Source organism: Rhinopithecus roxellana, chromosome 12, assembly GCF_007565055.1.
Source record: "Rhinopithecus roxellana isolate Shanxi Qingling chromosome 12, ASM756505v1, whole genome shotgun sequence".
Taxonomy (NCBI): Eukaryota; Metazoa; Chordata; class Mammalia; order Primates; family Cercopithecidae; genus Rhinopithecus; species Rhinopithecus roxellana.
The window spans coordinates 41,889,211-41,914,514 of NC_044560.1; the positions used below are offsets into that span (position 1 = coordinate 41,889,211).

General features: G+C 40.1%; 2 protein-coding genes across 15 annotated transcripts in view; one reads left to right on the plus strand and one right to left on the minus strand.

Annotated features, from left to right (window-relative positions):
* MIER1 (MIER1 transcriptional regulator) overlaps positions 1-16,815 on the minus strand; it is a 66,208-nt gene extending 49,393 nt beyond the window's left edge. For 2 of the 14 annotated variants that reach the window (XM_030941859.1, XM_030941848.1), the window contains exons 1-4: positions 16,615-16,815; positions 15,469-15,569; positions 12,436-12,509; positions 456-480 (exon numbers count right to left, since the gene is read on the minus strand). In XM_030941859.1, the coding sequence (XP_030797719.1) occupies positions 456-480; positions 12,436-12,495 (85 nt within the window). In that variant the 5' untranslated portion in view covers positions 12,496-12,509; positions 15,469-15,569; positions 16,615-16,815. The other 12 variants (XM_030941858.1, XM_030941847.1, XM_030941846.1 and 9 more) reach the window with 11 other exon arrangements.
* WDR78 (WD repeat domain 78) overlaps positions 16,700-25,304 on the plus strand; it is a 109,263-nt gene continuing 100,658 nt past the window's right edge. Inside the window, 2 exon segments of the mRNA XM_010357084.2 lie at positions 16,700-16,960; positions 16,963-17,047. Coding sequence (XP_010355386.1) covers positions 16,879-16,960; positions 16,963-17,047 — 167 coding nt within the window. The 5' untranslated portion in view covers positions 16,700-16,878.

Consider the following 25,304-nt stretch of genomic DNA (forward strand, 5'->3'; position numbering starts at 1 on the left):
GAATCTTTCGCTTACTTTATTTTCCCCTCCCTCTGAAATACATTAACAATTTTTTCTCAAATAAAAATACTTTGAAATTCCTACACAAGCAAATATTTCTAACGATTTCTATTTATCTATTCTATTAAATATTTCTAAGCTAACGATTCCTTTTTAAAAAGTACACTTTATATATATACTACAAGTCAAACAATAATGTACAACTGTGAGAAATACATATGGCAACTCACCAAAAAAAAAGAAAACCCCCAAAACAGTCATTTTTAGGATGAAATCACAGCAGCCTCACCTGTACTTTCATGGGTAGTCAAACATTTCATCCATTTCTTTTTCCCCAGAGAAAAGAAGCATTCAGAAGAAAAGCAAGTCAGATAATAGTCTAACTCCTCTAGTCTTTATGTAACTAATAGGACAAATGTTACTCAGAGATTATAAAAAATACAGAAAATACTTACCTGGACTTGAAGATTCAACAGATGGCTGAGAAGAGGAGAAAAGAGGAAAAATTAGTATTTCTGCACAATGTATCTTCACAAACATTACCAAAATTATTCAATGACTACTATGATGCCAAAAACTATGGTAAGTTTTAATGTCTGCATTTTAGTTCTAATGTCTGCATTTTCTAAGACAAACTAAAACTTCCCATATAATCCTTTCCCTTTCATTACATTTAAGCATAAAGAAAAATTCCAAACACTCCTGAATCTAGAAATAAAGACAATAATATAGAGTTCAGATTTTAAAGGCACATGTGGGCCTCATAACATATGTGGTTTAAGTAGTATGATTTTAGATCTTGGAATTTTCTGAAATAGATTTTCTCCTATCAACACAGAACTATGCACAAAGTTTGCTATCAAGCTGGTCTCTGACTTAAAAAAAAGTGAGTGTGAGATGGGAGACAGAAATAATTTAGGACATTATCTCAAATAAAAATTAAGTTGCAACAAAGCAAAATGAAAAATTAAAATTCTATTTAAGCACCAAACACTATATTAGGTTAACTTTACTGATAAACAATATATTTTTAAGTTATAACGGAATTAGCAAGCATTCAAGCTAACGCCTAGAGAGTTTAGGTTATCTGATGCAAGACTACACAGATTTCCAATTATAATGCTTCTTCTACTCTACCATTCTACCTATCATAAATTTAACCACAACTTGAAAATTTGAAAATAAAACTGGTAGCAACTTATTTTAGTAATGTTACTGCTTGACAATGCACAATTGTGTTTTAGTTAATTCACAATTATAAACAAATCATCTACAAACGTAAGACTCCTACAAAACAAATATTAAAAACACAAAAGATGCTTCAAATAACACGAACTAAAGCTTCACCAATTCATTCAGAAGTATCTATTTCATGCCCATAAGAAAATACAGATGGTGGGAGGCCAAAAGCACTAGCAGAGGAAAGATAGGGATCTTGCAGTATTTTCTTTCTGCTGAGTAATGGGTAAGAGAGGCAAGAAGAAAACAGAAGAGTGAAATCCTCTATTTTTCAAAAACGATGTGTCTAAGACAAATTCCTATAGGGTATTAAAATTCTGTTTTTAAAACTGTCCATATTATGTAATTGTAGTAAGCATGGGATTCTATATTCCATATGGTGACTCACATTCTTTTGCAGCACACTATTTCAAAGGTCCTACTTTTTCTGTTAAATTCTTATAAGAGAATTCCTTCCTATAGCACTGTCTAGCAAAAATCTGACAATAACCAGTATTGCGTATTTCCAATGATAACACCACTATCATTATTTTAAAGTTACTCTGCCAGAACACAGTAAATACAGTGCTACTTTTAAATCTCTTTCCTCTAATGGGAAGCTGGAGAACAGGGTGACATGGCAAGAGTAATGTAACCACAAAAAGGGTTTCCAGCTTGCTTAACATCTTTTGGGCAGAGCTACACATTTCTGGTTCAAAACGGAGTTAACCACCACACAAATTATTACATAGTAAATCAATATTTTAAAATATTAATCCACTTGTGTTTCTTTTTTTTCTTTTTCTTTTTTTTTTTTTTTTTGAGACGGAGTCTCGCTCTGTCGCCCAGGCTGGGGTGCAGTGGTGTGATCTCAGCTCACAGCAAGCTCCGCCTCCCGGGTTTACGCCATTCTCCTGCCTCAGCCTCCTGAGTAGCTGGGACTACAGGCGCCCGCCACCACGCCCGGCTAGTTTTTTGTATTTTTTTAGTAGAGACAGGGTTTCACCATGTTAGCCAGGATGGTCTCGATCTCCTGACCTCGTGATCCGCCCGTCTTGGCCTCCCAAAGTGCTGGGATTACAGGCTTGAGCCACCGCGCCCGGCCAACTGTGTTTCATGCAGTTATACTTCCCAACTGTAGGCACAACCTTCTCTGTAAGGCTACAAGCAATGTTAATGACCACCTTCATCTAATCCTATGCTCACTACCCACACAAAATAAGACTTACGAACACTGGAATAATTATTCCATTTAACAGCTTTCCGATTTAAGAAAAAAGGCTTTTCGGCCGGGCGCGGTGGCTCAAGCCTGTAATCCCAGCACTTTGGGAGGCCGAGACGGGCGGATCATGAGGTCAGGAGATCGAGACCATCCTGGCTAATACGGTGAAACCCCGTCTCTACTAAAAAATAGAAAAAACTAGCCGGGCGACGAGGCGGGCGCCTGTAGTCCCAGCTACTCGGGAGGCTGAGACAGGAGAATGGCGTGAACCTGGGAGGCGGAGCTTGCAGTGAGCTGAGAGCCGGCCACTGCACTCCAGCCTGGGCAGCAGAGCAAGACTCCGTCTCAAAAAAAAAAAAAAAAAAAAGAAAGAAAAAAGGCTTTTTAATTACAAGTTACTTTATTGAAGAATAAGTTACATTTTTATTGATGCTAGATATTAATAGAGATTTTGAATTGTAAATGGTGTTCATATACTTCAGTTTGTAAAAGGCCTCATGAGTAGTGAATGCCAACAAATATCTTACTGATTGTTGCTCTGGTGGTAAATAAAGTTCTGAAAAACGCTGCAAACACTTTCCTATGATTAAGATACCAGATGCCTGAGGACAAGTAGCATTTGTAAGCACAGCTGATACAGAGTACAACGCCCAGTGTTCAAAGGTAACATTAGTGATTATGTCAGACATACTAGAATGTTTCAATGACTATGATTTAAAGGCATATCTAGATTAGCACGGGGGAGAACTAGAGTGGTCTGCCTACAGATACATTTATTATCCATATATATTTTAGTATTTTACTTCCAAAATAAAATTCTGTTCTATATGTTTGGGGGTAGGATTGAGCTTAGATTCTTTAAAGTTAAATATATCCCATTAAATCAAAGATGAGTTTCTAAAAAATTGGTATTTGAAAACATTTCATACTGTACACATTACTTTGTATAGCTAATTATCAAAAGTGATGATGTTTCAAAATAACAAGTGAGTTTAGCATCTTAATATAGGAGATTTGGGTGTGGAATAAGGGTACTTTTTATTTAGATATGAAATAAAATAGCACATCCAGCTTACATTTATATAGTGCTACACATTTTCTTTTCTTTTCTTTTCTTTTTTTTTTTTTTGAGATAGAGACTTGCTGTGTCGCCCAGGCAGAAGTGCAGTGGCATGATCTTGGCTCACTGCAGCCTCCACCTCCCAGATTCAAGTGATTCTCCTGCCTTAGCCTACCAAGTAGCTGGGATTACAAGCGTGTGCCACCACGGCTGGCTAATTTTTGTATTTTTAACAGAGACAGGGTTTCACCATGCTGGCCAGGCTGGTCTCAAACTAACCTCAAGTGATCTCCCTGCCTCGGCCTCCCAAAGTGCTGGGATTACAGGCGTGAGCCACCATGCCCAATCCAGTGCTACACATTTTCAAAAGCATCTAGTTAGCTGATCATAATCATAAATATTGGAATAATACCTGGCCCACCTACCTCATTTTATAAATTAGTAAACCCAAGGAGATACACTGACTAGATTAAGGTTCCATGGTAGGTGGTGAAGGCAGGCGTGATGTCTAGACCCTGATTCCTCCTTCTATAGTGTCCTTTTGTACCTTCCAGAGACATAACTGCTCAAAAATTTCACTCTTCACTTCTCTCCTCCTTCACTCTCACTTTTTTCTTTTTTCTTTTTTTTTGAGATGGAGTCTCGCTCTGTCGCCCAGGCTGGAGTGCAGTGGCGCAATCTAGGCTCACTGCAATCTTGGCCTTGTGGGTGCAAGCGATTGCCCTGCCTCAGCCTCCTGAGTAGCTGGGACTACAGGTGCACATCACCACACCCAGCTAATTTTTTGTATTTTAGTAGAGATGGGGTTTTACCATGTTTGCCAGGATGGTCTTGATCTCCTGACCTCATGATCCGCCCACCTCAGCCTCCCAAAGTGCTGAGATCAAAGGTGTGAGCCACCGTGCCCGGCCTCTCTTTTCTTTTTGAAATGATTTTCATCAGTTCAAAGTATGTTTAAAATGTGACTGCAAGTAGTCATCTGTCATGTCAGACTGTTATCAGTCTTTAGAAACTGTTACCGTAACACCTTCCAGGAAAACCCCCAACATCTACCATTAATTACTACCATAAAATAGAAGGGAGAAAGGAGAGAGAAAAACAAAACTAAGGAGGGTGCGGTGGCTCACACCTGTAATCCTAGCACTTTGGGAGGCTGAGGCAAGCAAATCACCCTAGGTCAGGGGTTCGAGACCAGCCTGGCCAACATGGCAAAATGCCGTCTCCACTAAAATACAAAAATTTTTTTGTATTTTTACAAAAAATTTGATGGCAGGCGCCTGTAATCCCAGCTACTTGGGAGGCTGAAGCAGAACTGCTTGAACCCAGGAGGCAGAGGTTGCAGTGAGCCCAGATCGTGCCACGGCACTCCAGCCTGGGCAACAGAGACTCCGTCTCAAAAAAACAAAAACAAAACAAAACTAAAGCTAAGTAAGTGCTTATTTATAACAATACCTAGTTTTAGAAAAAAATACTTTTAGGAAGGATGATTTAAAATTGGGTTTTAAAAAATATTTAAAATGCACTCATAACGTTATCAGTAGAAATAAGTTATGTCAACCACACTGGATATCATTTTGCCAACATGAACTTATCCTACTGATAGATTTAAAAAAAGGCACCAAGACATAGATATATAACATTCACTACCACGAAGTTGTTTATAGCAAAAAGTTAGAAAACATTTAAAGTCCATCACTTAGCTGATTAGAAATGATACACAGTTCTTCCATACATAGTTCTCCAAACAATAGAACACTATGACTCCATTAAAAATAATGAGACATCTGTGTTGACAGAGGAATAAATGCCAAAAAAAATTAGCAGTATAAGTAGAACAGCGCGTAAACTGGGCTGGAATATGGAATAATACGGAATAAATTTTTTTTCTCCTCAAAAGGACATACAAGAACCTGTTAACAATAGTTACGTCTAGGGAATGGGGTCAGGGAGAAGAGTTTCATTTAATACAGTTCTATACTGTTGAAATTTTCTAACCACTTTCATGCACTATGCATTCTTTCTTAAAATGAAAGTCACTATGGACTGCCTTGTGGAATTATGAGACATTTTCATTTTCTTCCTCTAAATTTTGATTTTTAAGAAAACCTAGGCCGGGCACGGTGGCTCAAGCCTGTAATCCCAGCACTTTGGGAGGCCGAGACGGGCGGATCACGAGGTCAGGAGTTCGAGACCATCCTGGCTAACACGGTGAAACCCCGTCTCTACTAAAAAATACAAAAAGCTAGCCGGGCGAGGTGGCTGGCGCCTGTAGTCCCAGCTACTCGGGAGGCTGAGGCAGAAGAATGGCGTGAACCCGGGAGGCGGAGCTTGCAGTGAGCTGAGATCCGGCCACTGCACTCCAGCCTGGGCGACAGAGCGAGACTCGGTCTCAAAAAAAAAAAAAAAGAAAACCTAGTACTTGCTACTATTTTTTAAGCCATAATTTTGAAAACTTCGGTGTTTGGGGGGTACATATTTATCTTATCTGAGATAGAAAACAACACTAGAGAGACAAAGACTGTATACAGAGTACGAATGGGCTAAAACAAATTAAAAACAAACTCGAGTAACTTTTATAGCAAGTTGACCCTTACTCACATATTTGTATGATTTAGTTGATAAAATTGCTAATAGTTGTAACAAATATTCAATGCCTCAGATTTGCTGAAATAATTCTTTTACATTTTTCTAGAACATGGTGGGAAATGTCCCATACAACAGAAAACTGTAATTTGAGAGTAAAGAACTAACTACAACATTACCATTATTTTCACCAAAAAAAAAAAACCCTAACAACAACATAATAGAAACATGAAGGAATTACTAGAATTTTTTATTCCCAGCAATCAAAAGCTTATTTTGAATGAGTATTACTGTCTGAACAAATTTTTCCCCTCAAACCAATTCCACCACCATTTTTAAGCACTGCCATCATCTTCTTAGTTGTGTAGACTCTAAGTCAGATATTCTCAGAGCAATGGAGATGGGGATTAGAAGCCTAGAAAGAGTTATCCTGGTCCTACTTTAGGGTGAAAGATGGTTACCATGTCAAGGGCTCAATTGAGGAGAGGGCTCAATCTTCTCCCGTACTTAACTTCGTTGTTACTCTCAGGAATTCAGGGGTATAAAAAGCTTAAGAAGGTACTTAAGTTAAAATTAGCAATTTACCACAGTAGTAACAATTCAGAAGGTAAAATGATATAGAAAATAAGGACCGGGAACAGTGGCAAACGCCTGTAATCCCAGCACAAGACAGGCGGATCACTTAAGGCCAGAAGTTTGAGACCAGTCTGATCAACATAGCGAGACCCTGTCTCCACAAAAAATAAAAAGTTAGCCGGGCGTGATGGCACATGCCTATAGTCCCAGCTACTTGAGAGGCTGCGAGGGAAGGATCGATCACCTGACCCAGGAGTTTGAGGTTGTAGTGAGCTATGATTCCTGCCACTGCACTCCAGCCTAGACAACAAAGACCGACCCTGTCTCAAAAAAAAGAAAGAAAGAAAAAGAAAATAAGCACTAGGAATACAGAAGGCTGGGTTCCAGTCTAAATTGTGCCATAGATGAATTGCACGACCTAGGACAAACTATGTAAACTCTCTGCTCAGTTTCATTTTCTCTATGATCAAAAGATTTAGATTTTCTTCAAGACCTAACTACTTTTATTATAAATTGCTCTAGAAACCTAACACTACTAAGGAGTTTGTAGCTAAATGCATGGGATATGTTTAAATTTGTTTTTTAAAATCGAGGACTGTTAAGAAAAAAATCTCAATTTGCAGAAACACTTTCTTGGGGTGCTACTTTATGAATTTCATACCTACATAGTAACAGTTATTGTTCTAAGCCACAGAATAAGACAAACAGAACGAGCCCCAAGCAATGACTGGTACTTGAACAATTTAATCACTGCAATGAATTTTGAATAAACGTCAAGCCAGGCAGGCATTTCTAGATAGCTGATTACTTTTCATAAAGACATGCTTAAGCTTCAATGCCAGTGTTTTACTTCTGAATTATTTAGAAAACTTGTTAGTCTCACTTACCGGAATTATCTTAAAATAATTCACTTATTTCTCCCACCAAACCTTTCCCACCTATTCAAGTACCCTGACTCTTACTGCCACTGAATTAAGCTTTTTAGGACTCTCACGCACCGGTGATCTCGACCACTTTTAAAATATTAATAGCTCTGAAGTATAAACACGAAAAAAAAAATTTCATTACTAGTGTGGAGAATTATTTGAAGCTTAAATTCACTGCAGTGAAACACATTTTGCTTAGAGTAGAAACTAACGTTTTCATGAGTAACATTTAACATAATCCTTCCTTAAAAAACAAAATCCAAACACACTCAAAAAATGTTAAGCAAGGAGTCCATTTTAAAGAGAAATGAATAGATAAGTGTGAAAGTGAATAAACAGATTATATACCATCTTTGAAAGTACTAAAATACTTACATAGAAAAAAGTAAATCCATTAATTTTTTTTCTCTTTATATCACAGAAATGTGGCCTAGGTGAAAAGATAGGTCTTGAATTGTGCCATGGATTTTTTTCCATGAGAAGAAAGTCCCTTACATGTTTACAAACGCTAAAATAAAAGACAAATTGTTCGCTCCCAAAGGTCCCTAGTACATTCCTTATAAAACCCAAAGGATCAACTATTTCTTCCTCATATTTTTTCTCTCATTTTCCTCTTATTTCTGCAGTTAGTAAAACTGCAACTATCCTGTAATTTCCTTCCTTTAAGTGTGAGTAGAAGAGCGTCCTTTTAGAAGGTTGGTAAATAATTTTAAGGGATAATAAGCAATGAGAAATATTGCCAAAAAGTATTAAGCAAGGGAGCATATGCCATTCATTCTAAGTACATTAAATATGGCTTTAGTGTTATAACTGAAGAACCAATATATACTTCCTATTATGGACTAAGATAATCAGATCAAATATAAAAAATGAGTATATCCTATTCACATCTAAAGCGTTTGTATTCAAGAATTAAATGTTTTTCTGGAAAAACATGGTTAGGGTCATGCTCCTGTATTTTTTTTTTTTTTTTTTTAAAGCCCAGAAGCATAATACCTACATTTTTCTCTGGAGACATACTTCAATAACCTGTTTTCCCCCTCAGATTTAACAAATAGATATATACTATTGCTTTGCACTTACTGTTACTTCACAAGCTATCCTTAAATCCTCAGATTTATTTGATCAAAAGCACAATAATCAGCATCTGGATTATTTCATCATATGCTTTTATATTGGCTTCATAAAAAATGAATCTACTGAGAACTCAAAGTAAAAGCCAACCAAGCATTTCTCCTTCGTCCAATTTTTTTTAAAACCACTGGTCTCAAACTCATCGTAATTATTCAAGTATTGAGGTCAGGAAAATTATAAATCAATTGTACTTTTCAGTTCTTCACCCGTCTTAGATTTTTTTGTAGGACACAGATCACGAAAGTTCCTCTAACTCTTCCCCAATTCACTATATATGAAACTATCCACAAGTAACTGAAGAATATAGAAGATAAATTGTTTAAAGATATCAGGTCATTAAATAAACACTAAAAACGAAATTCCAGTTATTTCCTTCTTGAAGTTGAACCATCCATGCGTTCCTATAAAACATTCCATTCTCGAACTGATAAAATATTTAAGAAAACTAAAACATACATTAGAAAATATTAGGAAATGACTGATTAGTGAATAAAAATATATTTTTCCTTTAATTTACAATAATGCAACCATCTTTAATTTTTAAAACAAAAAAGTTAACATAATTTCTTTTACATATTAGATTTTTAGTACCCTCAGCAGTAAAATTTGTTTTTTAAAAACACAGAAATTTTAAATTTAAGTTTTTTTAACTTAAATTTATCTGTATAAGCTATTTTCTTACAGTAATATCTCGCCTTAGTATGACTACACACCTTAAAGTTCAAACTATCCTGAGCAACATCATGGAGAGAAGAAACCACGTTACCTATGTAGCACACTGCTGCTTATGGGATATTCACTGAAAGGGGTCCACTGAAGACACTAACTGACAAAATGTATAAATTCAGCTACACACAACTCCTTAAACATGAAGGAAAGTAACACTTAAGAATAAGAACCTCACCAGTACTAAAATCCAGGTACCGATTGTCAGTCTACTGGAACAAACGCAGTCACATTTTGGGGAAACAAAGTACTACGTTCTCCAATTCGTGTGCCTGGAAATACAATTCTTTAACCACCAAGAGCAAAAGAAATGAAAATAAATCTAAGATCTAAATTTAGTTGTAAATTAGAGATATTGAATGTTTTAAAAAAAATATTGGCAGCAAACAGTCCTGACTGCTACAGTAAAATCTCACCCTCCTTCCTAAATCCGTTTTGAGGTGCCTGTGAAACCATGAAAATGGCAATTCAAACAAGAGAAATGCCTTATCAATCAAAACCTACAGTGCCTTATTTCAAAGGAGACATAAAAAAATCCAGATATATCATCTCAAACTCCCAGAGATAAAGAATACTGAAATTGTTCCACGGGTAAGGAAAAAAGGAAACAAAACAAATCCTCACAAAACTTCAGATATTTTAAAGGTTTAAACTTCCAGTTACCTAAAGTTCCAGCAGCATATACTTAGTTCCGATTAATGATAAATCAACAGCAGTTGTATGCCCGCCAAATGCGGCCCAAATATGTAAAATCAAAGAAAGGGGCTTTGGGAACTTGTTTACTATAAAACGAGCAAAAAGAAACAAGAAAAAGCTTCTCCAATTAAAGAAAAATTAGAAGAGAAAGAAGAATAGGTAGCCTTGATTTGGAAACGGGGGGGGGGGGGGAGCCTGGAAAGTGAAGGTGGTGGGGGAGGTGGAAAAGCAACTCAGAGGTTGTACCTTGGGGAGAGGGCGATAGAACTGTCTGGATAAATGGGCAGACTCCCCCCAACCTGGAGGGCTGGACTGCGGCTGGCCAGGTTAATTTCTCCACGCTAATTTTACCACAATCATGAAAATTACAGAGTTAATCAAAGGCCGTCAGCCTTACGTTTTCCCCACCAACACAGACTGGATGTCAGTCGTAAACGGATGGGGGTGACGCGGAAGGGCGCAACAGCATCTCGGTTAGGAAGGGAAAAAACTTCGCAAGAGGAAGCAGCAGCTTCTCTCCTGGCCCCTAGCACCGGCCGGCGAAGTTGCGCCACAGGCACCCCTTCCCCGGCGGGCGCCCCCTCCCCCTCGCCCCGCACTACTACGCTGCACTACCCTTCAAACTGCCCCCGAAGTCCAAGTACGCCTCCGCTTCCTCCTAACCCCGGACCCATCCCAACTAAGTTCCAGGCGAAGCTCCCGCCCAGAGCATGGCCTGTTCCAGACAACAGGTGGGCAGTGGCGCCAGCAGGGCCGGGCCTCTCCTGGCCTGGCCCACTCCACTCCTCCCCGGCCCAGGGCCGGGGGCGCCCGGCTCCGGGACAGGGAGGGGGAGCTCGCTCCCTTACCTCCGCCATATTTGCCGTACTGCCGGGTCACATCTCCGCGGCGGCCGCAGCTGGGTCACCGCCAGAACCCGGATGTGAGACTCAGCAACGGGACTCCGGCCGCTGCCGTCTCTGCCGCTCCCGCCGCCACTGCCTCGGCGGGAACGCGCAGGAGCCGCCCGAGCGCGCCCACCACACCCCACTCCGCCCCCTCGCGGCGCCCCGGCTGGGCTGGACTGGAGGGAAAAGGCCAGCGAGCGCGCGCCGGAGCAAGGGCGCGCGCGCGGCCCCGCGGCCGGCCCTCCCCGGGAAGAGCGGAGGGGGCGGAGTCAAGGTGGGTGTGGGAGGAGGTGGGCATCCGTGCGGGGCGCTTCTCTGGCTCTAGCTCATCCGCGACTCCAGGCGGAGGGGGTTGTCTACGGATCAGAGAGGTCAAGGAACAGTGCCAAAGGAGCCACATCCAGCATTGACACAGCAGGGGAAAAATACGTAATATTTTACATGTAGGTCGTTTTTGAAATGCATTTGCTGAAAAACGGATGTTGCTGTGATGCAACAGCGGCAAGAATTGTGCTTTGAAAGCGGTTATGCCTTGACAAATATTTCTCAATCAGTAGATTCCCGACAGGAAATGTAAAATTCTATATCCCCAAATCTCTAAAGGGGTCAGAGCAAAAATTAATGGAAGGGGTTGTGACAGGCAGTCTGCCATCCTCATGTCATTTGCGTTTTCTCACACACTTCTGTCATGCCAGTAGCAACACAGTTATGTACTGGTTGAATTTAGCACAACTAGACAAAATTGAAAATACTGAAAATTGACTATTTTATGGATATCATCTATTTAGTATCATGGCGGGAGAACCTACTTATTTGCAATGCCTGAAATGCCGGTAACTTGAAAGTTTATTTTAATATATTGGCCTACAGCTGCCAATTGGCCATGATGACAATGCTGATGATGGCCAGAGCCAATGATTTCAAAGTAACTAACATGTTTCACTTCCATTATACTAAGGCAGATACTGAATAACACAAAGGTGACATTAAAACAGTCACTAACATATTTTACTAAACCAGTTTTAAAGTCTTTATTTCAAAAGACTAAGATTTTTTCCCTAATCTTCAAGAGTTCCTCTTAATGCAGTTTCAAAAGTGGCTACCAAAATCAACCATTTAAATATGAGAATTATTCATTCCCTTCAAATAATGTGAACCAATGCTACAATATATTGCATAAATGTGTACATATACAATTTTTCTTAAAGTTTATACTTAACTTATAATGCAATATAGGGGAGGCTATTAAATTATTTATATTTCCTTAAAATTCTAGACTCTATCAAGCATTTTCCTATTTCCAAAGATTCAACGTTAATTTGAAACTGCTAGGTCCAATAATAATCTGTGCATGAATAAACTGCATTTACAGATATATGAAGTAGCTGCTAAGTGAAAGGACATTACCTGGTAATTTGACAGGAAAAGAGTCCACAGACAGTCTGTAAACCAATTAAACATAAACATCTGATGCACATTTTCTACTGAAAGAAAAGCAAGGGAAAGAAGAGAAAGGAAAACTTTAAGGTTCCCAAATCTACAAACAATTTTTACCATTAACTGTACTGTACAGTATTTTCATTTTATCTTTTAGAAAACTTATATAAAAGTGTTTTTCAGGATTCCTTGGGGGAATAAGTATTTTAGCAGAGGTATATAGCTTCTAAGAGTTACCCTGTTGAATTATGTCAGTGCTTTGGACTTGAAATAAAAATGACTTTTTAAAAGTGTCAGTTCATATCCGAATAGTTTTCAATCAATACACTTAATGAAAAGAGCTGAAGGCAAAGAACAATGGATGTACATGGACCTGAGGTGGGTACAGACACAATTAGGGGCCTAGAGGTACAAACTCAGGCTTTATACCATGGAGATGAAGGAGGGTTTTCCATTAAAATATGAAAGCTAATTTATGAAATTTGCCTACCAAAGGAAAATTAAAAGTGTTAAAATACAAGGTACAGGAATAACTTGCTTGCTTAAGTACACTGAATCTTTGATTCTTCAGTTAAATTACCAACAGAAATCCCAACTGTGATAAAGAGCAGGGGATCACAGTCTAGTAACCTACTGAACGAATCCTAAAATTGTCAGTAAAATGAAGTCTGAAACATTTCTGAATGGGTATCTATCTCACTGTTAAATAATTTTTTTTTTTTTTGAGACGGAGTCTCGCTCTGTTGCCCAGGCTGGAGTGCAGTGGCGCGATCTCGGCTCACTGCAAGCTCCGCCTCCCGGGTTACGTCATTCTCCGTCATTCTCCGGCCTCAGCATCCTAAGTAGCTGGGCCTACAGGCACCCGCCACCACGCCTGGCTAATTTTGTTTTTTTGTATTTTTAGTAGAGACGGGGTTTCACCGTGTTAGCCAGGATGGTCTCGATCTCCTGACCTTGTGATCCACCTGCCTCAACCTCCCAAAGTGCAGGGATTACAGGCGTGAGCCACCGCGCCTGGCCTAAATAATTTTTTAAGTTTATTAATATTGTGTGTCAATATTACTAAATTTAAATGGTATTATTATTATTGAGGGAAGAAAATCTCTACATTTTTCTCCTTCCCCTTTTTATAAATGTGGATTCAGTGGGTCTTTTTAGGTTCAGATATTATAAAAAAGAAACAGCTCTAATACTGCAATTCATAGGTAACACATTACCACTGAATTCAGTATACTTCCACTATTATTTTATTTTAGTGATACACTTAACTGTAAAATTTTCAGGAGCCACCTTAGGGAATGAAAAGTCTTTATCAAAATGCTTACTTACCCTCTTCAGTATTAAATATATAAAAATTAACTATTCACTAGTCATAGAATTTTAGTGTTGGATGGCACCTTAGAGATCTTTTAGTCAATTCTCTACCCTGTCAAAATAGTAATCTCTCATCATGCTTCTACTACCAGGCTTTTTGCCTATGTTTAAACACCTCCAGTGACTCACTGTATCTCATAAAAAGGCTCCTCTTTTCAAAAAAAGTTCAAATGTTTAAAACATTCTTTTGTTATGCCAGAATCTATCTCCTTGTTGTTTCCATCCATTACCCTTAGTTCTTCAGCACTTTGGATTAATTCAACAGACATCTTCTTTGTATCCAAATGCAAACAGTTAATATTTATACTTGGGTTAACAAAAAGAATTATTTTTAAAGCCTATTCATACCAGAAGAGTTGAAAATAGGACATGACAGAGCTAAAGGCATGAGAAAATGCACCATTAATTGTGTCTGCTTAATTACACTTTGTTATTTATTAATGTGATATCCAAAACAGTAGTTCTGTTGAATTTGTGTATAAAATATTTAAACTAAAAAAGTGTGGTGAATTCCAATTTTATGTGAGGTTTGTGATTAATGTCCCAAAACAAAAAAACACTATAGAAAGCCTGAATAAATGCCTCTTCAGCTCCTATTGCCCACCTAAAAGCTGCCTTATTTTCAGGCAAACTAACATTAATTTTTATGACATTAAGCTACTCAAAACTGCTATTATATTGATAAATCATTTGTAAGCAATTTACTGAATCTTCCATTCAAAAGTTATTAAACAATTCTATAGAGGCTATAAGGCGCACGCACACACAAACCCCTCAGTTATTATTATGCTTTTAACAAAAGCATTTAGTATCACAATCTTACTTCAACCAGTACCTTAAACGAACCAATGAACAAACTTCTTCGGCAATTTACATATACCTAAGAAATATAACCTTTTATTCAGTACCAACACCTGATTCAAATACAAGTAATATATATATATATATAAAATATATAAACCTGTTATGCAATCCAAAAAGGTACCTCTCAAAATGCACCAAGAAAATACTGTATTTGTAATAGTTTAGACTCTGGGGTTAGCTGACTGCAATAGATTAATACAACACATCCAAAACTAAAAAATTCTATATCTAACAATTTTTAGGGTCCATGAGTCTCTTTTGAGATTAGTTTATAAACTATTTCCTGAAATTTTTATTTAAAAGCAACAGCCTACACCATGTCTTTATGATGTGGTAGTAAAATTGTATGGATAATTACTAATTTGGTTGAAAATACCTAAATCTAAAAAACTTAGCCTATTACATTTGGAAGCCCCACATCTATAGTGACAATCAGCATCATCTTTTCATTAGTCTCATTTTTTATTATTAATGCCACTCAAACACTTATGTAGGCTTTTGGTTCTTCAAATAACAGTTGTGGATTTTCTTTTCATAAGTTTTACATAGTTCTATCCAGTGGCCCCATTTTATCAGCATATTACAAACTGTATGTTTATGGTTCTTACATTGATGACATGTTATTTTTATCTCACCCAAATTCTGGAAATTTTTGGCCCATCAGTTCTCAAACACTGGAACATATAAGAAGAGTAATATAATCTCACATTACTTGAGGGAGTTTGGATTTTCCCTCCCTTAATCTCCAAGCGTACCCCTGCCTACCAGCATCACATCCGTCTTGTCTGCATTGAACCTCAACCAGTTGGTTCTTAACCACGTCCGAAACTCAGCCAGGCACTGGGAGAATCGAGCGACCACACCATCTAGATCAAAGGAAAGAGAGCCTCAGTAGCAAGGAGACAGAAACGAGATACAAGCTCACCATCCACCCTGTTTCACATGTTTAAAAAGATGGTCGGGAATTAGGACAAGGATCCCATGACAATTTTAGAAAAACATTTAATGAGCCTTAAGTCATGCAATTTGTAACCAATGGTAAAGGAATAAAAGCGACCCAATAAATACGTCGCCTCATTCCACCCATGAGTGAAGAAGATTCAGTCAACTCCGGGTCATCTCGGTGAAGCGGCCTCAAGAACCAAGTCAATCTTGTAATTACATAAGTTCTTCTGCAGAAATACAGAATTCTAGCGTTGGAGGAAGCTTTAAATAGGCAAAACTGAAGCCCAGAGAGGGATAGTGACTCGCTCAAGGTCACACAGCATGCAGGGACCACAGATAGGCTCCAGGCCAAGGACCTAGCCACTACAAGCTGAAAGAACAAGACTAAAGAGCGGCGAGCATCTGTCCCAAGGGATCCTCCTACGCGCTAGGAGGACCTCGTTTCCTCACAGTAATACCCTATTCGAGTCTCTCCTCCCTCCCTGACTCCATCCGAAAAGCGCAGGTTGGCCCAGGGCGCTGCTCACCATAAAGGCTGCAGTGCAAGCGGGAGCCTCCCGGGACTGGGACACAAGTGAGAGAAATACAAGAGAAAGAGGCGGAGCCACAGCGGGGTGGTCAGCTTAGCCCCACCCCGGCTGGGATCAGGGACCGAAGCGAACGGGGCGAGGCGAACTCACTCCGCAGCGGATTCCCAGCGCGCCGCCGCCACCGCGAAGGCAAAAAGGCGGCGCTGGGAGGCAGTGGGCGGTGGCGGGGAGGGAGCTGCGCATGCGCCTTCGGCCGCCGGCAGCGAGCAAGCCAGGCGCGTTCTGAGGCAGCCCCTCCCCGGAAGTTAAGGGTCTTCCGGGCGGTACACTGCTGTGGGGGAGGGGAAGGAGAGAAAGGGGACTGAGGACACCTCAGGAGCCCCTCATCCCAAACTGGAACAGAAGGGGAGAGATGGCTTGTGGAGGCTGCACTTACAGCCGCTGCCGCTGCTGCCGCCGCCACCTTCGCTGCTGCCGCCACCGCCTGAAGAAGCCCCATCCATCCGCCTGCAGCCGGGAGACTCAGAGCCTGGGAGGGGCCTGAGGCCCGGGCCGCCCGCCTCCTTCTTCTAGTCGTCGTCCGGAGCTTCCTCCTGCTCCACCAACCCTCTGCCCTCCCCTCCGCCTCCGCCCTCCTCCTCGGCCTCGTGCCGCCAGCCAACCGCGCGGCCGCTTGTTGAGCCAGAGCTCCACCGTCGCCATGACGCCCGGCAAACATTCCGGAGCCTTGGCCCGAGCCGCCAACGCAGGGGCTTGGAGGTACAGGGACTTCAGAGGCGGCCAGAAAAGGGGTGGTGGACCACTCCCCAGCTGGTCGCCACCATGCCAGTCTCTCCGGCAGGCAGTCACAAGCAGCAGAACTTCAGGTTGTAAGTTCCGGCGTTAAAACCGTAGTCCATTCCCCGGGGTCCCGGAGGGAGCCCTTCTATTAATAGATATTTCTACATTTGGAAAGGGCCGTACCCCAACTGAGTTCAGTCTCGAGACCTCCAAGCGCCCAGACGACAAATGGCTCCTTTATCGACCTACCACAGTCTTTAAAAAAAAAAATCTCTACTGGGCCGGGCGCGGTGGCCCACGCCTGTAATTCCCAGCACTTTGGGAAGCTGAGGCGGTTGAATCACCTGAGGTCAGGAGTTCGAGTCCAGGCTGGCCAACATGGTGAAACCCGGTCTCTACTAAAAATACAAAAAGTTAGCCGGGCCTGGTGGCACATGCCTGTAATCCCAGCTACTTGGGAGACTGAGGCAATTGCTTGAACCCGGGAGACGGAGGTTGCAGTGAGCCGAGATCGTGCCATTGCTGTCCGAGCAACAGAGCGAGACTCTTTGTCTAAAAAATAAAATAAAATAAAATCTCTACTGCTGTGCTTGCTCTGTGAGAAAAGACCTGGTTTGTTTAGAACCATCCTTCCTCCTAGCACTTCTAGTTTGTTAAGGCCTGCAATCTCTCAAGCTTGGTGCCTTCATGCTGTGCCCAGACGTTCAAGAGCCTCAGCTTCTGTGAGCCACCAGGCCAAACATTGCTGTGCTCTGTAGTAGAGGTATTTTATTGTCGTCTCCTCAATACCGTCTTACCTTAAAACTAATTCCTGCTTCCAACATTCTACTGTGAGCAAGACTGGAGAAAAGCACACAGCTATGTGGACTTGTTTTTAAATGGTTCGTTAGTACTGCCCATAATACTGTCCACTAAGTTCCTCCAAAGTTCCTTATTTGTTTTCTCTTCCCCTCTGCAATCTCCTCCACCTCAGCTAATCTTTCTTCAGCGGAACTTGTTGAGAGTTCTTGGGAGAGAACCTTGCATTCTCTCTTGAATATGGTACTCACGCTTTTGTCCATCCTACGGCTCCACCAAAACAGCTTCTATGAAAGTCAACAATAGCCATGCAGCCAAATACGATGGCTGATCCACAGTTTCATTCTTTGTTAAATGAAGCAGCGTTGGTCTAGTTTATTACTTCTTGAGCTTTGAAAAGCTGTATTTGGGTTCTGAGAAACCACTCTTCCTAGTTCTTGTCTTGGTTCATGGTTTCTCCTTTTCCAGATCCTTTGCTGGTATCTGTTCCTCACTACCATAACTAAATACAATCATGCATCGATGGTGATACCTTCTGAGAAATACCTTGTTAGGCAATTTCAGCATTTTGCAAATATCTTCTAGTGTACTTACACAAACGTAGATGATGTATAGGCTACTATACACCTAGGCTACAAGTGTATAGTAGGCTGTACACCTAGGCTGTAGTAGTCTATACATCAAGATTTGTGTAAGTACACTAAATGGTGTTCGCATAATGATGAAAATGCATTTGTTGTTTCTAGGCTACCAACCTGCATAGCATGTTACTGTACTGAATACTGTAGGCAATTGTAACACAATGCTAAGTATTTGTGTATGTAAACATAGAAAAGGTAATGTCTTGTGCTTGAATGTTGTGACAGCTACAACGTTGTTAGGCAATAGGAGTTTTTCAGCTCTGCTACCAGATCGCCATTGTATATGTGGTTCATAGCTGACGATCCAGGACTGTATTGGTGTTGCTGGGTCAGTCCATAAACCTCTTCACTCTGATGTCTTTAAGTATCACCTATAATGATGATTCACAAATGTTCATCTCTGGCGAAGACCTCTCCCAGGAAGACAGACTTTAAGAAAAAACACTTGCACTTACAAGTTGATAAACATCTCAAAATTCACATCTACAACTAAGTGTATAATATTTTCTCTCTTTTCTAATTAACTGCCATCTTTCTCATTTTAGTAAATGGCAAATTCCACTCTTTAATTACTCAGGTGAAAAACTTTGGCCGGGCGCGGTGGCTCAAGCCTGTAATCCCAGCACTTTGGGAGGCCGAGACGGGCGGATCACGAGGTCAGGAGATCGAGACCATCCTGGCTAACACGGTGAAACCCCGTCTCTACTAAAAATACAAAAACTAGCCGGGCGAGGTGGCGGGCGCCTGTAGTCCCAGCTACTCGGGAGGCTGAGGCAGGAGAATGGCGTAAACCCGGGAGACGGAGCTTGCAGTGAGCTGAGATCTGGCCACTGCACTCCAGACCGGGCGACAGAGCGAGACTCCGCCTCAAAAAAAAAAAAAAAAAAAAAAAAAGTTTGGGATTACCCTTGACTTCCATCTTATACCTCACTCCATAAGCAAATTTTACCATTTCTACCTGCCAAATAAATCCAGACTACCACTCCCATGTAAATCACTGTGTTACATTGTGATACCCACCTAAATAGTCTCCTTGCCAACACCCTCCAGGTAGTAATCAATGTGGTTCTGCCCAAAACATTTCTCAAGTTTTTTCCATTTCACTCAGTCAAACTCTTTACAGGACCCCAGAGGATTTCACTATGGACTCTTCCCCTTGCCTAATTACATTCCGTATTGTTCCACAGCACATCAGGCACACTGTGTTCCCCCTTTGGAGCCTGTGCTCCAAAGTAATATAAAGTAATAATACTTCACCCTTGGAGCTCTTCAGTCCCTCACCTTTGCTTGAATTTTTCCATAAAATTTATTCCTGCCAGGCGCAGTGGCTCATGCATGTAATTCCACTGCTTTACGAGGCTGAAGTGGGCAAATTGCTTGAGCTTGGGAGTTCACAATCAGCCTGGGCAACATGGCAAACCCCTATCTCTACAAAAAATTAAGCCAGATGTGGTGGCATATGCCTGTAGTCCCAGCTACTTGGGAGGCTGAGGTGGGAAGTTTACTTGAGACTAGGAAGGTGATGCTGTAGTGATCCATGATCACTGCCATTGTACTCCAGACTGGTTGACAGAGTGAGATTCCATCTCAAAAAAAAAAAGTTTTTCTGCAAGTTTATAGTATACCTGCTTATTAATCCGTCTTCACCTAAGGATAGTACTCCAAAAGGGCAAAGATTTCTGTTTTGTTCGCTACGGTATCCATTGCCTAGAATGAAGAAGGTGCTAAATAAATATTTGCTGAATGAATATTTACTTCAGTAACTTTGGTTACTGCTTATCTTGTGTGGTTTTTGTTTTCACCTTCAGGTATGGAAATTTGAAGGTAAAATGAAATTGAATTTATTAAATTGAAAAATACGAAAACTGTCCAACTCATAGTATGGGGCGTAAGAAAAATTCCTTTGGGAGTTTCTTAAATGTTGACAATTTCATAACATATTGAGGAAAGAATGGGGTGGGAGATGGGAAGTAGTATAACCTTTATTTTTTGCAGTAGCCATGTTATCTAATTAAAACGAAGTTTCACAGACAAGTTTACAACCTTTTGGTTTGGCCTAATTTGTTATTTCTCATCTTCCTTCTTTTAGGACTTAATCCTGACCTTGGAAAGGATCTCATGAAGCAAATATTTGTCAATTTTCCACTTTCTCTTTTCCTGTGTTAGATCCTTGCCTTTAGCTTTACAATATTGGACAAGTCTACCATGGCAATAAAAACAACTGCTGATTCTTCAACCCTTCATCCTATTTCTCTGTCCAGTGCCTTTATATTCCTTACACGTTCATGTTTCCTTTTGATTTTTATTTAATGTTTTTATCTCTGCTTACATTACTCACCTGTTCTTGAATATTATCCACTTTTTCCATTAGAACCCATACCATATTAATCGTAAGTATTTTAAATTCACAGTCTTACAGTTATAAAATATCTGTCACATCCGAGTGTGGTTCTGATACTTGCTTTGTCTCTTCACACTTTTTTTTTTACCTTTTGATATGCCTTACAATTTTTTGTTGAGAGCTGAACATATTGTATAGGTAATGTAAACTGAGATTAAGTAGGCTGGTAGTGTTTTATGTTTGTGTGGCTAGGAATTAGGCTATGTTTACTGTTTAGTTGTAAGTGTGTAAGGCATCATTTTCCTCTACTGTCCTTGTTTCTGTCTCTTAAAATTTCCCTAGGGACTTCTTAAATAAAGTCAGCCTTGCAGTTCTTTCCATTGTAATCCCATTATTATACAGGAGCCCTGTAGATGTGGTGGTGAAACAGGATAGTGACTCCTTCACAGGTAGGAACTGGAGTGCACAGGCACTGGCAGGGGCAAACTCCACTCACTCGCTGCTCCACCCCTCTAGGGAGGTGGAGCACAGGTGAGTGAATGCAGGAGCCAGAGTGAGTGCTTTTGGGCGCCTTCAAGAGTGAACTGCATACTCGCTCCCCAGCAGTATCTAGGGGAGGGTACCCACGACCCCTGAAACCCCAGAGGAGGTGTTACAGTGCCCTTTTAGCTTTGCTGTCTACAGGGAGCTTAAGTGTTAACAGCTCAGTGGAGGGTCAGCATGACAGCCTTTTGCACCCACACTCAATGGCACCTGAGTTCTTGTCCAGTGTCCAGGAGGAATGAGGTCGCATAAGAGTTGAAGCTGGTAAATGCAGGGGATTTTATTGTGATAAAAGTGATTCTCAGTGGGAAGAGGAGCTGGAAAAGGGACGGAACAGGAATGTAATCTTCCCCTAAAGTTCAGCCATCCCCAGCCAGATTCCTCTTCAAAGATACACCGTCAAGCTGTCCCTCTGAAGTCAAGCCACTTCTCTCTGACGTCCAACCATAGTTTCCAACGTCCAGCTGCTTCTCTTTCTGCCTGCTAAGCCTGAGGTTTTCATGGGCACAGGATAGTGGGGCAGAGTGGGCCATGGGTGATTTTGGAAAAGGCAGCATTCAAGCAGGAAAATACAGATGTATGTTCTTACTTTGGGCCATGATTCCAGGCTTGAGGGTGGGGCCCTTGCCAAGGACCTGCCCTCTTCTGCCCAGAATTTCCCTGCTTCCTATTCTTATCAGTGGGAAGATGTAGGGGGAGGGGAAGGGTTTGACAATCCTATGATTAGCTCTTAGTGTTTTAATGGGCCTTTGTCCCTGAGATGAGACCTTGACAAGTGTTTTTCAGTACATTTTTTCTTTGAGGGGAAAAGATGGCTAATGGGGGCCAGAGTTGGGTATTTCCTTTCCCCCATGTCAGTTAGACCCTGATAAAACTCTAGTTGGGCTCTGGTAAAGTAGTTGTCCTTGAGTGCAGGTGCTTGTTAAGGAGAACATAACATTGTAGGTGTATTTTAGAATGGTTACTTCCTATCCACCTGCTAGAACCATGAGGAAATTGTTCCTTAATCTTCATCCTGAGAACTTTGTGGCCACATAGAGGTAAAGCTCATGAAAATGTAGGGCCCCCCCCCCCCAGAATATTTTCTCTCTCAAGTTAGTCTATACTCAAGTCTTCAGTAGTTAGCTAGTTGCCTTTTAAGTTGCTGGCTTCAGCGGCATTTTCTGCTCCCAGTAAGTTGTGATTCTCTGTTTTCAACTTGTCTCCAATTTTCAAGGTAGTTGTTTGTTCTCCTTAAATAGAGGAAGAACTGTTTTATGAGTTAATGTGAGATTATTTTATTGTCCATCTATTCACTTTAAGATGGCTTTTAGACTAGAGCTATCTAGTAGTCATTATTCATATGAGTATGTGAACCTGAGAATTTGAGACAGGTCTCAGTTAATTTAGAAAGTTTATTGTGCCAAGGTTCAGGATGTGTGCCCGTGAAACAGCCCCAGGAAGTACCGACAACATGTGCCTAAGGTGTTCAGGGCACAGCTTAGTTTTATACATTTTAGGGAGGCATGAGACATCAATCAGTATGTGTACGTTGGTTCTGTCCAGAAAGGCGGGGACAACTTGAAGCAGGGAGGGGGCTTCTAGGTCACAGGTAGGTAAGAGACAAATGGTTGCATTCTTTTGAGTTTCTGATAAGCCTTTCCAAAGGAAGCAATCAGAATATGCATCTATATCAGCGAGCAGAGGATGACATTGAATAGAATGGGAGGTAGGTTTGTCTTGAGCAGTCCCCAGCTTGAATTCTCCCTCAGCTTAGTAATTTTGGGACCCAATATATTTTCCTTTTACGTTTCCCCCATTTCTTTTTAAAAAATATTTTGGAGAAAACATTTTAGAAGAAAATGAGTCTCTGGTCTCGGGTTTTATCTGATCTCTCATGGCTAGGACAGTTTATTCCTAGATGGGTTAGGTCCCAAAAGCTCATTTTCAGCAGATTGTGAAGTCTCATGTCCTGTGAAGAGGAAATGGGGGAAGAAGGGAGAACAATAACAACAAACAAACAAACAATCCTGGAAAAATTGATACAGGCTATATTACTCTGAAGTCCATATATCAGTAGGTAGGTATGAAAGTGGCTTAGGTATGTAAACAGGTTGCTGTTATTTTCTTCTGAAGTTTAAGTTGTCTGGCTTCAGTTCGCAGGGCTTTAAGAAAGCACAAGTTAGTTTTCAGTGACTCCAAATTAGGAAAAATAGGGCAAATAAGAAGGAAGAAAATTGAAAACATTATTTTGAAGACTTGTAGCCAAGAAAAATTAGAATTTGGTCCAAACTGTAGAAAATAATAAACATTGAGAAAACATTAGGAAAGACTAGAATCTAACAACAGGTCTACTATAGTTGTGAAATATAATTTTTCTCTCCAGTTTCCCATTTTTACTAAAGACAAATCATGGTGCATCTGGTTTGCTTTATTATTCTTGGCCTAATTTTTCGATACAGTGCAACAAGAAATTTTTTACATAGGCTTTTAAACTGGCTTTGTTGGACTTTCATAGGAGGAATCTCAGATAGGACTTTTATAAGCCGAGCCCAGCCATGGGTTTATGCAATCAAATACCTATGAGTTGGGTGAATTTCCTCTCCTCTTGAGGTTCCAAGATAAACCTGAGGCTTCTGGGCCTGTCTGAAAGTGACATTCTTCCCTTAGCACAGGTCAGAAACCCTGTACAGGCACTATGTACACAAAATATGAGGCCAGTTTTTCCAACGGCTTTATTGGTTCAATAAGTCACGTTTGATTCCTTAAAGGAAAGCACACCATTTCAGTCAAAGCCTTGGTAAAATAACCAGCTTCTCCAATTGTGTCCTGTTACAAATTAAAACAGATTCTTATTGCACTTGTGCAAATAACTGTATTACCATAAGTTAAGAATACTCACAAATATTTCCAAATTCTGGAGAAATCAGGTAGTAAAAAACAAATATGCTCAAAATTTTGTTCATAGGAGTATAGTAAACTCTTAAAAGCTGTAAGTAGCTCAGAAGAAAAGTTTCAAGACTCTAGAAAACAAAGGATAAGCAACATTTAAAGCAAGAGTTAAAATGATTGCTTTAGTCTCCTGTCAGTTCAGTTTATGGAGTTAATTCCTGTTCTGCTTGATAGTCATGAACATTTCAGCCCTCCATGAGAATCCTGAAAGTTTTTTTTTCCCCTCCATTGTAATGTCACAATCTGCAAAGTTATCAGAAACCTGCATTTAAGAACACCTGTTAAAGTTCCATAGTTGATTATAGAACCACCCAAAAAGGACCTAAACAAGACAACAATTGTCCATGGATGACAAAAATTTTAGGGCAACCACAACCATAATCAGACACAATTGACAAAGAAATGTGTTACCTCTGTGGCACACAATAATTTAACAACAATTATAACTACTGATAATGTACATAAGTTATATCAGAATTATAGGAGTTTCCCATCATTTTGGAACACATACCAATAACATTTATACAAATATAGCCCAAAGAAAACCAAACATCATTTCATATTTGGCAATGCTTCCTGTCTAATTTTTATACCAAATAAGCCAAATTATGTCATTTTTGGACTTTAGGGGAGCTAATATCTTAAAGGATTAATTAGGAAAAGACAATTTATAAATTGATTTTGGAAAGCTTATAAAATATCAAAGGTTTAAAAGACTTGATATCATGAAATAGGAACATGGGTCATTGTAAAATAAGTCATTCATTTAACCAAAGTGATCACTCAAGGATTTAAAAAAAAAAAGGTAAAAATGTTCATTCTTTGAGAAAGGAGACATAATTTTCCAAACAAGCCCTAATTAAAACAGCATGATGTCAATTATATTTATTTTTCAAAATTTTATAAACTATGAAATTTTAATTTTGACCGTAAGATATAGCGATACTGCTTCCAAATGCCTTTTATAACCTTTATTAAGGAGTTGGTTAATGCTTCAAGAAAACCTTGTTAATCTGACACAGGGGCCCATATACTGGTCTTACATCAGTGTGCCTTTGACATTGATTAATTTATAGAGAAACTGAACTTATT